Source organism: Salvelinus namaycush, chromosome 10 (genome assembly GCF_016432855.1).
Source record: "Salvelinus namaycush isolate Seneca chromosome 10, SaNama_1.0, whole genome shotgun sequence".
NCBI lineage: Eukaryota > Metazoa > Chordata > Actinopteri > Salmoniformes > Salmonidae > Salvelinus > Salvelinus namaycush.
In genome coordinates, this window is record NC_052316.1 from 28,920,628 (window position 1) to 28,937,854 (window position 17,227).

General features: G+C 43.8%; 1 protein-coding gene across 1 annotated transcript in view; it reads right to left on the bottom strand.

The window, feature by feature from the left end:
• LOC120054941 (carboxyl-terminal PDZ ligand of neuronal nitric oxide synthase protein-like) overlaps positions 1-17,227 on the bottom strand; it is a 201,103-nt gene that overhangs the window by 38,620 nt on the left and 145,256 nt on the right. The window contains exon 8 of the mRNA XM_039002707.1: positions 12,253-12,414. Within this exon, the coding sequence (XP_038858635.1) occupies positions 12,253-12,414 (162 nt within the window). The remainder of the gene's footprint in view (positions 1-12,252; positions 12,415-17,227) is intronic.

Below are 17,227 nucleotides of genomic sequence, written 5' to 3' on the forward strand. Positions count from 1 at the left end.
CTGATGATGGCCAGAGCAGTAGCTGAGGGATTCCTTCAATATCAAGGGACATGCATGTGCATTAGTCTACAGGGTATTACTAGCCAGAGCTTAGATTCAATCTCTTTGATAAAGCTTAATTCCAAGGGGAGGCAGAGTGGCATTGGATGTAGGGCTGGCACAATTACCGTATAACCGTGTAACTGCCGATTAAGGATAAAGAAAAATAGTTTGTGTGTGGATCGCGGTTAAGTCCGTTTCCGCTGTAACATGGACTCTATACAACGTGATGAAACGATGTTGCTCCTTGTTGAAACAAGAAAGGTGTTCTAGCAAACAAGTATTTGGTTGCCTAGGCAACCCTGCAGCAGCAGCACATGCAGTCAGAAAATGTGAGTCTTTAAAAAAATGTTTTCAAAATAATTGCTATTCAAACGATTATAACGGTGACCGAGGACATTTGGCTGACCAATAACCGTCATCCAAAATAGTCACAGACCTAATTGGATGTGCTGTATATTTCACCACATAAGTTGACTGAGAACAGATTCTCATTTACAGCAACAACGTGGGGAACAGTTACGGGGGAGAGGAATGCGCCAATTGGAAGCTGGGAATGATTAGGTGGCAATGATGGTATGAGGGCCAGATTGGAAATTTAGCCAGGACACCGGGGTTAACACCCCTACTCTTACAATTAGTGCCATGGGATCTTTAGACATCCGATCCTATCCAAAAGACAGCACCCTACACAGGGCAATGTCCCCAATCACTGCCGGGGAATTGGGATCTTTTTTTAGACCAGAAGAAAGAGTGCCTCCTACTGGCACTCCAACATCACTTTCAGCAGCATCTGGTCACCCATCCAGGGACCAACCACAACCAATCCTGCTTAGCTCCAGAGGCAAGCCAGCAGTGGGATGCAGGGTGGTATGCCGCTGGCATATATCCTGACAAGAGAAGCGATGAAGACTCAGCAAAGAAAAAGGCTCATCGATTTGTGAATGGACGACAATGAGTGCTACTGTGGTATTTCTAACTTGACATTGAGCGAGCGCTTGTACTTAAAACTTTGTGATGGTTTCTATAGGAACACTTCTGCAGTGGTTTTCTGACTTCAAGGAGCATTATGAATACAAAGGGCTATTTCTGGCTTGGCATACAGCCCATGTCTCTAAAGCACTCCATTCATTTCTCACTTCAAGGAAAATGGAGCATGAATTGAGTCATGAGGCTGTAGCTAGAGAGTCCGAAGCTCTCTGATTCTGTCTTTCAATATAACAAGATGACATGATTCGGATTTCTTCATACATGTACCATAGCTACAAAAACTCTAACCAAGGTAACGCTACTGTGACAATTAGAACTTATCCAAACCAAAAACTGTGAATAGTTGGCAGCATTCACGCAAATCCAACGCATATAACCACGGCAAGGTGACTGGGAACATGAATATGTACAAACAGACCAGTTATGACCTCCGTAAGGCAATCAAAGAGGCAAAACGACAGTACAGGGACAAAGTGGAGTCGCAATGCAATGGCTCAGACACGAGACGCATGTGGCAGGGACTCCAGACAATCAAGAGTTATAAAGGGAAAGCCAGCCATGTCGTGGACACTGACGCCTCGCTCCCAGACAACTTAAACACTTTTTCGCCCGCTTCAAGGAAAACAACACAGAGCTGGCAACATAGGCCCCCGTCGCTCACGTGGACTGTGTGCTCCTGATCTCCGTGGCAGACGTAAGTAAGACATTCAAGCGTGTTAAGGATCATATCACCTCCACTTTATCAGACACCCTATACCGACTACAATTTGCATACCGTTCCAACAGATCGACGGACGACGCAATCGCAATTGCACTGCACACTGCCCTTTCTCACAAATACGAGACAAATACCTATGTGACAATGCTGTTCATCGACTACAGCTCAGCCTTCAACACCATAGTGCCCTCCAAGCTTATCACTAAGCTCAGGGTCCTGGGTCTGAACCCTTCCCTGTACAACTGGGTCCTAAACTCCTGATGAAGGTAGGCAACAACACCTCTGCCACACTGATCCTCAACGCGGGGGCCCTACAGGGGTGCGTGCTCAGCCCCCCTCCTGTACTCCCTGTTCAACCATGACTGCGCGGCCACGCACGTCTCCAACTCAATCATCAAGTTTGCTGATGGCACAACAGACCTGAGTACCAACAATGCTGAGACAGCCTTCAGGGAGGAGGTGACAGCCCTGGCAGAGTGACGCCAGGGAAATAACCTCAATGTCAACAAAACGAAGGAGCTGATCGTGGACTACAGTAGACAGCAGAGAGAGCACACCCCCATCCACATCAACAGAACCGCAGTGGAGAGGGCCAAAAGCTTCAAGTTCCTGAAATGGTCCCTTCACGCCGATAGCGTGGTGAAGAAGGCGCAACAATACATTTGGCTTGGCCCCTACGACCCTCATGAACTTCCACAGATGCAGCATCGAGAGCATCAGGCTGTATCACCGCCTGGTACAGCAACTGCCCCGCCCGCAACTGCAGGGCTCTCCAGAGGTTGGTGCGGTCAGCCCAAAGCATTATCGAGGGCATACTGCCTGCCCTCCAGGACATCTGCAGCACCCGGAGTCACAGGACGGCCAAGATGTTCATCAAGGACCTCAGCCACCGAGCCACGGCCATTACACCCCACTATCATCTAGAAAGTGGAGACAGTACAGGCGCATCAAGAGTAGTGCTACAGAGGGTAGTGCGTACGACCCAGTACATCACTGGGGCCAAGCTTCCTGCAATCCAGGACCTATATATTAGGCGGTGTCAAAGAAAGGCCCAAAAAATGGTCAAATACCCCAGTCACCCAAGTCATAGACTGTTCTCTCTGCTACCGCACGGCAAGCGGGACCGGAGCGACAATTCTAGATCCAAAAGGCTCCTTAACAGCTTCTACACCTAAGCCATAAGAGTGCTGAATAATTCAACAAATGCCCACCCAGACTATTTACATTGACTGACCCCCCTTCCTTTATTTTTACACTGCTGCAACTCACTGTTTATTATCTATGCATAGTCACTTTACCCCTACCTATATCTACAAATTACCTCGACTAATCTGTACCTCTGCACATTGACTCTGTACTGGTACACCCTGTATATAGCCTCGTTATTGTTATTTTATTGTGTTACTTTTTATTACATGTTTTACTTTAGTTTATTTAGTAAATTGTTGGTTTTGGCTTGGTTTTGGCATTGTTGGTTAAAGGCTTGTAATTAAGTAAAGGAAAGTAAGTATTTCACAGTGAGGTCTACACCTGTTGTATTCTGCACGTGACAAATAAAAGTTGATTCGATTTTTGATTTATCTCCAGGCCATCAGACTGTTAAACAGTCATCACTAGCCGGCCTCCGCCCGGTACCCTGCCCTGAACCTTAGACACCGTCACTAGCCGGCTACCAGTCACTTTAATAATGTTTACATACTGTTTTTACTACCTTATATGTATATACTGTATTCTATTCATGGCTCATCCTAGATAACTACTTCTTCTGTACACACCTTTTCTGTTCATATACAGTATTTATTGTCTGGACTCTGACATGATCGTTCTGATATCGCTCATTATTTTTTTAGTTTAGGATTATGTGTATATTGTTATTGTATTGCTAGATATTGCTGCACTATTGGAAACATAATCATTTCACTGCCACAACACCTGCAAAACATCTGTGTACGCGACCAATAAACGTTGATTTGATTTGAACGCGGATGTATAGCTGTCTGTCATCATTGGTGATGTAATAACTGTAAAGACAAACAGTTGATGGTGATGAAATGGGAAAAACAGCTGAAGGACTTTGTGTCTAATAAGAAGCCTCTAAACCGTACAGACACAAGATGGAGCCACTCTTCGACCCCACAACCTCCCCTCTTCCACTTACTGTACACTCCCCTTATTCTCTCCCCTTCGCCCCTTCACTCTCCTCTCTCCCCTTAGCTCTTCTCATCCTCTCCCCTCTTCCCCCATCCACCCCTGGACGGTAAAGAGGGTAAAAGACAGATCAGATTCCATCATCACTCCACAGCGACAAATTGGCAGTGATCTAGCCTACATTAGTGCAGGCCATCACCCTCAGAGTTCATCTGTAAATCCAGACAGTCTAACGACGCGGTCAGGGTAATATACCGCCGTACGACACCTCAAGCACCGCCAGGACACAACATGCGATATGGGGGTTGAGGTACGTGACTCTGAGGAGAAGGCATGCTGTACTGATCAAAGTGTGAAAGCTAAACTGAGTTTAGTCCGACAGGTCTTGGAGAAGGAAGGTGTCACATTTGTCCAAGACGTGACTTCTGAAGTCCTGTGAGACACGCAAAAAAAACGCTGCTCTGTGGTGATGGGGAACGCAGCCTGAATAATAACACAGAGCACAGAAAGACTAAATGTGTCTCTGTATGAGAGAGACAGAGAGAGAGAAAGAAAGAAAGAAAAAGTTAAAGAATGTGTTCTTAACTGACTTGCCTAGTTAAATAAAGGTTAAATAATAATAATATAAAATAATAAAAAAAGTAAAGTAATATAGATGGCTCAATAATGACAGTCTCTAATGAACTGTAACAGGCTAAAACTGGGTCCATCCCCTATAAAACGTTCCTTCTCAATCAACGACTTAGTGTTGAGGTGATGTCCCTACAAGAACCAGAGGATGTACAACTCTATTACCACCCAGTTCAGGATTATCCTCATGTAGTTTACGCAGCCAGGCAGAGAGAGACAGAGAGAGAGTGTGTGTGTGTGTGTGTGTGTGAGAGAGAGATAGCTTCCAGTAGTGTATGAATTAAACTGAACAAAATATATATATACAGTTGATGTTGGAAGTTCACATACACTTTAGCCAAATACATTTAAATTCAGTTTTTCACAATTCCTGACATTTAATCCTAGTAAAAATTCCCTGTCTTAGGTCAGTTAGGATCACCACCTTATTTTAAGAATGTGAAATGTCAGAATAATAGTAGAGAGAATGATTTATTTCAGCTTTTATTTATTTCATCACATTCCCAGTGGGTCAGAAGTTTACAAACACTCAATTAGTATTTGGTAGCATTGCCTTTAAAATTGTTTGACTTGGGTCAAACGTTTCGGGTAACCTTCCACAAGCTTCCCACAATAAGTTGGGTGAATTTTGGCCCATTCCTCCTGACAGAGCTGGTGTAACTGAGTCAGGTTTGTAGGCCTCCTTGCTCGCACACGCTTTTTCAGTTCTGCCAACAAAAGTTCTATGGGATTGAGGTCAGGGCTTTGTGATGGCCACTCCAATACCTTGACTTTGTTGTCCTTAATTAGGGATAGGGGGCAGCATTTTCACTTTGGATGAATAGCGTGCCCAAATTGAACTGCCTCCTACTCTGTCCCAGATGCTAATATATGCATATTATTATTACTATTGGATAGAAAACACTCTGAAGTTTCTAAAACTGTTTGAATTATGTCTGTGAGTATAACAGAACTCATATGGCAGGCAAACTTCCAAACAGGAAGTGGAAATTCTGAGGCTGGTTGTTTTTCAACTCATCGCCTATTCAAATCCCAGGAAGATATGGATTTGTTTGCACTTCCTACGCCTTCCACTAGATGTCAACAGTCGGTAGAACGTTGAATGAAGATTATACTGTGTTGTGGGGCCGGATGAGAGGGGAATGAGTCAGTGGTCTGGCAGATTGCCATTTCCTGGTCACGCGCATAACCTCATGATATCGCCTTGCGTTCCATAACTTATACAGACATGAAGGAATGCTCCGGTTGGAACGTTATTGGATATATATGATAACAACATCCTGAAGATTGATTCTCTACTTAGTTTGACAAGTTTATTCGACCTGTGATATAACTTTTTTAAGTTTTCGTCCGACGTTATGCGTGACTTGCACGAGCGTTTGGATATGTGTAATAATCGCGCTAGCAAAAGTAGCTACTTGGACATAAATAATTGACATTATCGAACAAAACAACAATTTATTGTCGAACTAGGATTCCTGGGAGTGCATTCTGATGAAGATTATCAAAGGTAAGGGAATATTTATGATGTAATTTCGTATTTCTGTTGACTCCAACATGGCGGAGAAATTCTGTTTTTATCTGAGCGCCGTCTCAGATTATTGCATGGTGTGCTTTTTCCGCAAAGATTTTTTGAAATCTGACACAGCGGTTGCATTAAGAACAAGTGTATCTTTAATTATATGTAAAACATGTATCTTTCATCAAAGTGTATGATGAGTATTTCTGTTATTATATGTTGCTCTCTGCAATTTCTCTAGATATTTTGGAGGCATTTCTGAACATGGCGCCAATGTAAACTAAGATTTTTGGATATAAATATGCACAGTATCGAACAAAAATGCATGTATTGTGTAACATGATGTCCTATGAGTGTCATCTGACGAAGATCATCAAAGGTTAGTGATTAATGTTATCTCTATTTCTGCTTTTTGTGACTCCTATCTTTGGCTGGGAAAATGGCTGTGTGTTTTTTGAACTTGGTGGTGATCTAACATAATCATATGTTGTGTTTTCGCTGTAAAGCCTTTTTTAAATCAGACACGATGGGTAGATTAACAAGATGTTTATCTTTCATTTGCTGTATTGGACTTGTTAATGTGTGAAAGCTCCATATTTCTAAACAATTTTTGAATTTCCCGCGCTGCCTTTTCAGCGGAATGTTGTGGGGGGGGGGTTCCGCTAGCGCAACGTGTGTCCTAGAAAGGTTAAGCCATTTTGCCACAACTTTAGAAGTATGCTTGGGGTCATTGTCCATTTGGAAGACCCATTTGCGACCAAGCTTTAACTTCCTGACTGATCTTGAGATGTTTCTTCAATACATCCACATATTTTTCCATCCTCATGATGCCATCTATTTTGTGAAGTGCACCTGTCCTTCCTGCAGCAAAGCACCCCCACAACATGATGCTGCCATCTTCACGGTTGGGGTGGTGTACTTCGGCTTGCAAGCCAACCCCCTTTTTCCTCCAAACATAACAATGGTCATTATGGCAAAACAGTTCTATTTTTATTTCATCAGACCGTACATTTTGGAGAAATGTCCTCTGATCTTTGTCCCCATGTGCAGTTGCAAACTGCAATCTGGCTATTTTTTTTGACGGTTTTGGAGCAGTGGCTTCTTCCTTGCTGAGCGGCCTTTCAGGTTATGTCGATATAGGACTCGTTTTACTGTGGATATAGATACTTTTGTACCTGTTTCTTCCAGCATCTTCACAAGGTCCTTTGCTGTTGCTCTGGGATTGATTTGCACTTTTCGCACTAAAGTACATTCATCTCTAGGAGACAGAACGCGTCTCCTTCCTGAGCGGTATGACGGCTGCGTGGTCCCATGGTGTTTATACTTGGGTACTATTGTTTGTACAGAAGAACATTGTACCTTCAGGCGTTTGGAAATTGCTCCCAAGGATGAACCAGACTTGTGGAGGTCTACAATTCTTTATCTGAGGTCTTGACTGATTTCTTTAGATTTTCCCATGATGTCAAGCAAAGAGGCACTGATTTTGAAGGTAGGCATTGAAATACATCCACAGGTACACCTCCAATTGACTCAAATTATGTCAAATAGCCTATCAGAAGCTTCTAAAGCCATTACATAATTGTCTGGAATTTTCCAAGCTGTTTAAAGGCACAGTCAATTTAGTGTATGTAAACTTCTGACCCACTGGAATTGTGATACAGTGAATTAATTATAAGTGAAATAATCTGTTTGTAAACAATTGTTGGACTTGTGTCATGCACAAAGTAATGTCCTAACCAACTTGCCAAAACTATAGTTTGTTAACAAGAAATTTGTGGAATGGTTGAAAAACTAGTTTTAATGACTCCAACCTAAGTGCTTGTAAACTTGACTGAGTTACAGCTCATATAAGGAAATCAGTCAAATGAAATAAATTCATTAGGCCCTAATCTATGGATTACACGACTGGGAATACAGATATGCATCTGTTGGTCACAGATACCTTAAAAAAAAAGTAGGGCCGTGCATTATCATACTGAAACATGAGGTTATGGTGGCGGATGAATGGCACGACAATGGGCTTCAGGATCTCGTCACGGTATCTCTGTGCATTCAAATTACCATCGATAACATGCAATTGTGTTCGTTGTCCGTAGTTTATGCCTGCCCATACATTAACCACACAGCCACCATGGGGAACTCTGCTCACAACGCTGACATTAGTAAATGGCTCACCCACACGACACCATACACGTGGTCTGCATTAATTAACAGTATGCTCTGGCAACAGCTCTGGTGGACATTCCTGCAGTCAGCCTACCATTTGAACGCTCCCTCAAAACTTGAGACATCTGTGGCATCCTGTTGTGTGACAAAACTGCACATTTTAGAGTGGCCATTTATTGTTGCCAGCACAAGGTGCTCCTGTGTAATTATCATGCTGGTTAATCAGCTTCTTGATAGGTCACACCTGTCACGTGGAAGGATTATATAGGCAAAGGAGAAATGCTTACTAACAGGGATGTAATCAAATTTGTGAACAAAATCTGCGAGAAATACGTTTTTTGTGCATATGGAACATTTCTGGGTACTTTTATTTCCTCTCATGAAATATGGGACCAACACTTTACATTTTGCCTTTACATTTTCATTCAGTGTGTAGATTAAATCTCATTAGCCACCAAAACTAAAAAGGTTCTGCTCTGCAGTGTGAGTCTCATCAAACACAAGTATTCACACTTGACTGATTATGTTAATGATTCTCCTCCTCTCCCTCTCTCATCCTTTCCTCTTTTTCTCTCTTTTCAACTCTCAATGATTGTGATAAGTGTGAGCTTTCATGGAGCAGCTAACTTCTAACTTCTCAGCTATTGTCAGCACTTTGGTTAGAAGTCCTTTCAGTCTCAGAGAGTTGGCACTGTCCCAAACTAACTGGGCCGATCGCTATCCGCACTCCTGGCCCTCCCTCTGAGGCTAAATGGAAGTGATATACTTGACCCACCTTGACACCTGATTGGCGGAGATAAATTATTATATTTTCTTCTTTACTGTCTGTTGCACAAAGTCAATCGTGACATCATCACCCTCTCAGGGCGATCAACTGACTGGACTGGTAGACAGGGGTTAGAGGGGTGCTTTCAATCAGGTACAGCTACCCGGGTACCCTGTCTCACACACACGCAAGAAAGTACAAACACACAGCCACGCACACGCACGCACGCACACACTCACAGGCCTTAAGAACTAGACTTCCACAAGGCAGTCACGTCTTCCTCTGCTTCACTTATTTTCCAAATGTTGTGTTTTATAATCAGCTTATTATTGTCTTCTTTTTAACCTCGGAGTGGGTTTTTAATTCTCCTTACTCATCAAGGGCCAGTTGAAACTAGCTATGGGCAAAGTCTTAATGCCGCAAGGCAGGCAGCAGAACTGATGGGTTTATCCATGCCTGTGCAGTGAGCTGGGGTTTGGACAGAGATAAGCAGGATTGGCTGCCTCTAATGTTCTGATGGCCCACAAGTGTAAAGCCTTACACTTTTAACAGCAAGACAATACAAACAGCAATTAGCCAATAACAACAGGAGGAGGCCGGACTAATCTTTACTTAATAGGCCTACATCGGCTGGAAGGGAGGAGAGGAATGGAGGGAGGAAGAGGAGGTTAGAATGTAAATATTGAGGTTGGTTATTCCCCTGTCCCCATCTAGCGTTGAGCTGAAGCTGTGTGAAGTGTGTGTTTGGGTTATTCCCATGTCCATGTCTGGTACTTGTAGAAGGAAAATTCTCTCTTTCAACACCAAAAACACTGTGTCTGTGGTTTGATCTGACGAGGCAGGGCTTTCCTCAGGGAACCACGGCCAAACACGCTGCTGGAGAGATAAATAAACTAACATCACAACCTCAGATGTATGGAACGACGTTTGGGTCTTTGCGTGTCAAAAAAGATACACCTCAAATAACACTATTTGACACGTTAAATAACACAATTCCATTAAAGAATGTTGTGTGTGCTGAATTTGCATGCACAAGCCCAGCGCCACCATTACAATCACTGTCAAAGCTGGACATTACCACGTTGGTAATAAGGCATTATTTGTTCGACCGAATGTGAAAACGTCTGTGAGCATTTGAAATTAGATCAGGATCAAACGAGCAGGATCAAAAATGTTTGCAAATATCTTTGATACAGATGTTGGTACCTAGCTAGCGCTAATGCAACCAGCCTGAAAACAATGAACAGTAGAAACTGCAGTCATTTTCAATATTCTTAGCAATGATTTAGGAATCCATGTGTTGGGTTCTGAGAATAGGAAATATACGTATTCATGTCACTGATGGAGTACTAAGGTTTAGAGGGTCTACACCAGAAGTTAATGGTTATAGGAGGAAGGTATATAGTGGGTGCAACTAAGCTTGGAATGTGTTGAGTGCAGGGAAGCGATTACATGTGGCAGGCATTGATAAGGGGAGTGAGCCATGGATTGGTGATGAGGGGGGTTGAGGTCGGTTCAGGTCAGGTCACCTTAAGGGAGAAATATACGTTTATGGCCCGTATGATTAGTGTCCTGCCTAGCAGTAAAGAACGATGTTTGTACAGATGGGTAGGAGGAGACTCAACCTATGAGGAACGGTTAAATATCAGTGCTTGTGTGAAAATGTTTTTGTCTGAATGCAGCTGTATTGACCCTCTAGGCAGAATAAACTTGGTTAAGCTTTCATAATGTCCGTTGAGTGTTTTACTCTGAGAATTAGAACCTAACACATGTGAGTAAGTATTAGCTAGGTAGCCAGTTGTTGTCCTCCTATTGAAATAACTAGCTAGCCTCCTACTTAACCCGGTTGCCCAAATCTGATGTTATAAGCAGCCAGCTAGCTTCATCTGCCTACTATGGCTTAACCGGATCGGGTTATGTGTTGTGAAGCTAGCCACAATAAGGATTAGCCACAACAGTGGAATTTGCGGTTCACCTTTAAAATAAAAGTCCCTCTTTGAAAGTGATGCAGAAGGTTTCAATTGGTGAAATCATGCCATATTTAGACTTGATAATGTTAAACATGGTTGGAGTGTTGGAATGTGGAGCAATGAAATGGGGTATCAGTTCTCGGTGACACCCAGAGAGCACAACTGCGAAGAGTTTATGGAAATATCAGTGTTGTAGATCTTATTGCGGGACTTTGACTGTGTGAAATCACCTCCCCAGTCAGCCTATTGTGCGTATTGACATTCATATTGCACTGTACAGCTTTACCTAAGGATTGGGGATCAATGAAATGTGGTATCAGTCTACTCAATACCCAAGTGCTTTTTTCCCAACGTCCTCCTCAGCGTTATCAGGGTTCAAAACATTCACACAGTATTGTTTTTCCTCTGGAATAGTGTTCAATACACATAGGTTGACAATAAATGTGGCTCAATTCACAGTTTCAGAGTCCCACAATAAGAGCTATGACGCTAATGTTCTCTGTGTGTCACTGAGTAGACTGATACCCCATGTCATTGATCCACAATCCATAGGTAAGGCTTTACAGTAAAATAAGTAATCCCCCAATGCAATTCTAAAGTCTAATACATCTAGTGTGATTTCAGATTTTTGTCAAATTAATAAATGATTGTCTTGTGTGTGTGTGTGTGTGTGTGTGTGTGTGTGTGTGTGTGTGTGTGTGTGTGTGTGTGTGTGTGTGTGTGTGTGTGTGTGTGTGTGTGTGTGTTCAAGCAGTTCGAGTTAAATAAAGGGAGCTCAGTTGTGAAATTGCGGCCATTGGACTCCAGGGTTGTTGCTAACTCGCTGACAGTGTGTGTGTTTTGTGTTGTGTAAGTGTGTGTGTGTTCATGGAGTTGCGTGTAAATAGAGGGAAAATAGGGAGAGCTTCGCCAACTGGCTGACAGTGTGAACCTGTGTGTGTGTGTGTGTGTGTGTGTGTGTGTGTGTGTGTGTGTGTGTGTGTGTGTGTGTGTGTGTGTGTGTGTGTGTGTGTGTGTGTGTGTGTGTGTGTGTGTGTGTGTGTGTGTGTAGGAGAGCTGGTGTTAAGGTCACACAAGGTAAGGTTGACATGATTCATGAAGGTTAATATTAGTAAAGTCAAGAGCTCACAGACAAACAAGATGGTAGCTAGCAGGGAACCACACACAAACACACAGTACACCGGGGCAAGGTTAAAACACCATTTGTTATGGTAATGACCATCTCACTGTAGTTCAAACAACAAGACCTACCACAATACTACAAACACCATCTGTTAACATACACAAACGTGTGTCTCAGTCCTACCTGTGCCACGGCTACATGTGTCTGTTGCTGTTGTTGCTGTAGTTGTTGCTGTAGCAGTTGGATCTGGTGGTGGACTGACAGGGGGGTGGTGGGAGGCAGAGTACCCGATGACGGCAGCAGCATCCTGGGGGACGCAAGCAGCAGAGAGGCCTCCTCTGGAACCTGCCATGGAGGAGAGGGTTAATGGTGGATTGATAGATTGAGAGAGGGAGACATCAATACAAGGAGAGAGAGGATGGAAGACGTAAGGAGGAGATGGCGAAAGATAAACAAAGAAAGAGAGACAAAGTCAAAGAAAGAGACATATTGATGTTCATATTCAGAATGTGTGCTTTGGCAGAGAGAGTGTACATTTCCCCCGGTGATAAGCAGAGCTTGAGGTAAAACAGAGGCATGGCTGAACAGGCCCTAAGAGAAAAGGAAAACTCATGCTCACTCACGCATCCACCCAGACAACCCAATATGTCACTACTGGAATAGCATTCACACAATAATGAATTGAAAAGATGAACAATAGCAGCTTGTATCTGTCAAAGGACTGGATGACTATATTGTTTTTCCTTGAAGAGCAAATTCAATCTGTCAGTGTGTCAGAGAGAGATAGTTGCATTTGTGTATGCGTGTGTCAGACAACGATAATTGCATAGACTGAGAAGATGCATTTACTGAGAAGAATTCATAAGATATACTTTATTAGTATAGATAGACGCAAGATAGAAATGTGTCTTCTGCTTTTATCCAACCCCCACTGATACACACACACACATTAGGTTGGAGCACAGGCCAGCCACAGAGCAGCGCCCAATGAGCAATTTTTTTAGGGTGTTAAGCTACTTGCTCAAGCGAACATCAGCGGTTGGTTGCAACTGAGATATTGATGCCAGCAACCCTCCGGTTGCCAGCTCACTCCCCGCCAGCACGGGGATTCGCTGGGGTTCAGAGAGAGATTGATTGATTGAGATTGATTAGTGTGGGAAATAAAGAAAGACAACTCAAGGTTTGTACCCCCACTGGGCCAGTGGATGAGTGATGGTGTGTCGCTGTCTGATCTACAGGTTAATGGGGACATTACCAGACAGGCTGTTTACTCTCACGACTTAATGATGAACAGTGGAACTAGGCCGCTGTGTGTGTGTGTGTATGTGTGTGTGTGTATGTGTGTGTGTGTATGGATGTATGTGTATGTGTGTGTGTAGATGCATGTGTATGTCTGTTTGTGTGTGTGTATGTGCGTGCGTGTAGTGATTTCATCAAGTGCAGTACACATCTTTGCACTGTTTATAATAATAAAGAATTATGGTTTCTTTCAGACAGACATTGTCAAAGCGACACTACAACACTGAAACACTGAATCACAATACACAGTTTGGTGGAAAATATCTCCTTTAAAGAGACCAGGTCTCCCATATCTGTAACCATGCCATCTCATCCTGCCATCTCATCAGAATAATTGCAGTAGTTTGAAGAGGAAAATAATACATTGGCTGTCAGCTCCAAGGCAGACTGTTTTATGTATTTTATCTGCTAAGTACCTTTGCATAGAGAACTGTCAGTGGTATAATGGGAGTAGGAGTAAAGAGGAAAGTTAAGAGGTTAATATAACACATGTGTAATGGTTAGGGGCGCTGGGAAGTAGAGAGAGAGAGAGAAAGGCTGTCTGTATTGGTCGGAAGAACTACACTGAGACATTACGTTGGTTGGGAATATGAAGGGGAGATGGAGAGAGGGAGAAAGAGAGAGAAAGTGATAGGGAAAGAGAGAGAGATTGAAAGAGAGAGTGGTACGGAGAGACAGAAGAGAGAGAAAGAGGGAGAATGGTAAGGAGAGAGACATAGAGAGAATGGTAGAGAGACAGAGAGACACTTTCTGTCAGTTTCCATAAAGGTGTCCATCCATCCCTCTCAGTCAAGCAGAGCTTTGTGACGAGTCATGCTCCACTGAGTCTTCTGTACACATATAGTACGATGAGTAGTTGAAAAGCTACACGAACAAAGACACAGTAGAGGTTATTCAAGACCCTTGTTGTCAGATATAGCGCCTTTACTCCTTCCTATGAAGAAACAGTCAGTAGATTTGTACTGTATATTTGAAGAAAGCAGATGGGTAGCGAGTGAATTGTTGTTATTCATGGTGATTTCAGGGTGTTTTGACTTGGTCTACGCCTTGGGGAGAAATACATTAAACCTGTGGTTTTTGAACAATGGCCCCCTGGCCTCTGTTGGTTAATAGTGAAATACCAACACATTCAGTCAACGCACTCTGGACCACACACACTGAGAGCAGCAGAGAGACCAATGTGTTAAATAAAACCCAGCGTCATTTTGCCTGAGGCTGTACTATGCCCCGCAGGCACAAAGAGACAGACAGACACGCACGTACAGACACATATACCAAGCAGTTCTAACAAGATAACGACAACACACTAACAGGCATACTGAATAAAGATTAGATTCCCAAACAGTGTCTGATCCACAGCCTTCCAAGTGTGTTTAACTCAACAGACAGCGAAAACAACAATCCGTATGCAGTGAATGCCAAATGTGTTTACAGCAATCTGGTCCCAATTTGGATGGAAACAGCATTTGCATTTTTTATTCAGACAAGTAAACAAACGAGGAGAAGAAAATGGGGTCTGAAGTTCGTGTTCTGAGCAGAATTACAACTACAAAACACTTCCCAAATATTTTTTGACATGACCAGAATTCAACATGCTGTAGATGCTACCCACTCTTTCCCCGCTCCCTTCCACCCTCTCTGCAGCACATGTAGGGCACTTCTTCCCCATCAAAGGGGAGATCAGATGTCCTGATACGAGACAGTCATGCCCTTCACAGTACACATTGAAGCAAACTACATGTTCCCTTCCAAGTCACTACTCCCTCCTTTCAGAGAACACTGAAGTGCACTCATCTCCTTCCCTTCAGAGGTCGAACTGCATGTTCCATTGCTCCCGAGTGGTACAGCAGTCTAAGGCACTGCATCTCAGTGCTAGAGGTGTCACTACAGACCCTGATTCGATCCCGGGCTATATCACAACCGGTCGTGATCGGGAGTCCCATAGGGCGGCGCACAATTGGCCCAACGTCGTGACGGTTTGGCCGGGGTAGGCCGTCACTGTAAATAAGAATTTGTTCATAACTGACTTGCCTAGTTAAAAAAAGGTTAAATAAAAATGTAAATGTTCCATTCCAAGTCTCCCTCCCTGACTATGGATGTCCTGAGATCCCTTAAATGCTATGGCCCTCTGCCTTTCAGTACACACACACACACACACACACACACACACACACACACACACACACACACACACACACACACACACACACACACACACACACACACACACACACACACACACACACACACACACACACACCCGTCAGGGGTCTGGGGCTAGTGTTGTAACAGCAGCTGTGAATAAGGCAGTGTGTGTGTGTGTTTACTCCACCCAGTCCCCTCAGATGTCCTTTGTAGCCGCAGTAATCTGCCCATCCATCTCTCTGCCATCCCATCCACTCAGCAACACAGCCCAACGAAGGGAGGGAGGAGAAGAACGAGAGATGAAGCAATGGACCCCTGAGACAGAGAAGGAAGACTGGCTCTCTCGTCCCTTAGCAGTGATTACACTAGCTGCTCTCTGCTATCTACCCTGTCCTTCTGACAACCTGGATCCACCCACAGAGCTGTGTGAGAGAGAGAGAGAGAGAGAGAGATTGTGTGTGTGTGGGGGGGGGGGGGGGGATGCAGAGGGCAGAGTAGCAGGGGCTAGGGGGTAATGGAGTGGGGCTAGGTAGGATTGGATAAGGGGTTGGGTGAGGGATGCCAGTGGTGTGTGTGTGTGTGTGTGTGTGTGTGTGTGTGTGTGTGTGTGTGTGTGTGATAGGGGATAAGAGAAGCTCATCCAAACAGAGCTCTAGGAGCTACAGGCTATTTTGGAACAGGGAGGAACGGGGGAGGAAGTTAACAACAAAGGACCTCTGAAGTGTCACTCCCTCTTGTATCCTGGCAACCATCCAGGACAGGAAGAAACCTCTTGATACAGGAAATATTTTCCAACATGCAAAATAACCATGCCTTGTACCAGTTTAGGCACACTGAGTTCCAGCCATATATCTCTCTCCCCACAAGTTTGTGACCGACTAGTTTTAAACCTGGTCGCCTGAATGTGCCTGCCGAACTAAAGACTAGGGAAACACGAACCATCAGCACTGTTGCCAACTAACTACAGTTGCTCTCTGGAGGCACAATCTAGACAGGATTGGAAATATCTGTGTGTGTGCGCGTTCGCGCGTGTGTAGGGTTGTTGTGATGGAGAGCACCAAGCTGAGAGCCCTGCATGTGGATTGAGAAGGCAGAAATACAGATTATGTAATACAACTGAGATGACAGGGAGAGCAGCCCCCCCCCACCCACACACACACATTAGCATCACTATCCTTGTGGGGACAGAAAAATGTATTGCCATTCAAAATCTAACACTAACCCCTAATTCTAACCCTAAACCTAACCCTTAAGCCGAAAATAGCCTTTTTCCTTGTGGGGACTGGCGAAATTCCCCCACTTGTTCCAATTGTCCTTGTTTTACTATCGTTGTGAGGACTTCTGGTACCCACAAGGATAGTAAAACCAAACCACACACAATGAAACTTAAACAGTCACTGCCATAATAGGACTACCCTAAGTGCATCTTAATATAGAATTACTGCAGTATCTTTAATAATTTCGTCTGAGTGTACCAAACATTAAGAACACCTTCCTAATATTGAGTTGCACCCCTCTTTTGCCATCAGAACAGCCTCAATTTGTCAGGGCATGGACTCCATAAGGTATCGAAAGCATTCCACAGGGATGCTGGCCCATGTTGACTTCAATGCTTCCCACAGTTGTGTCAAAATGGCTGGATGTCATTTGGGTGATGGACCATTCTTGATACACTCTTGAAACGGTTGAGTGAGAAAAACCCAGCATTTACAGT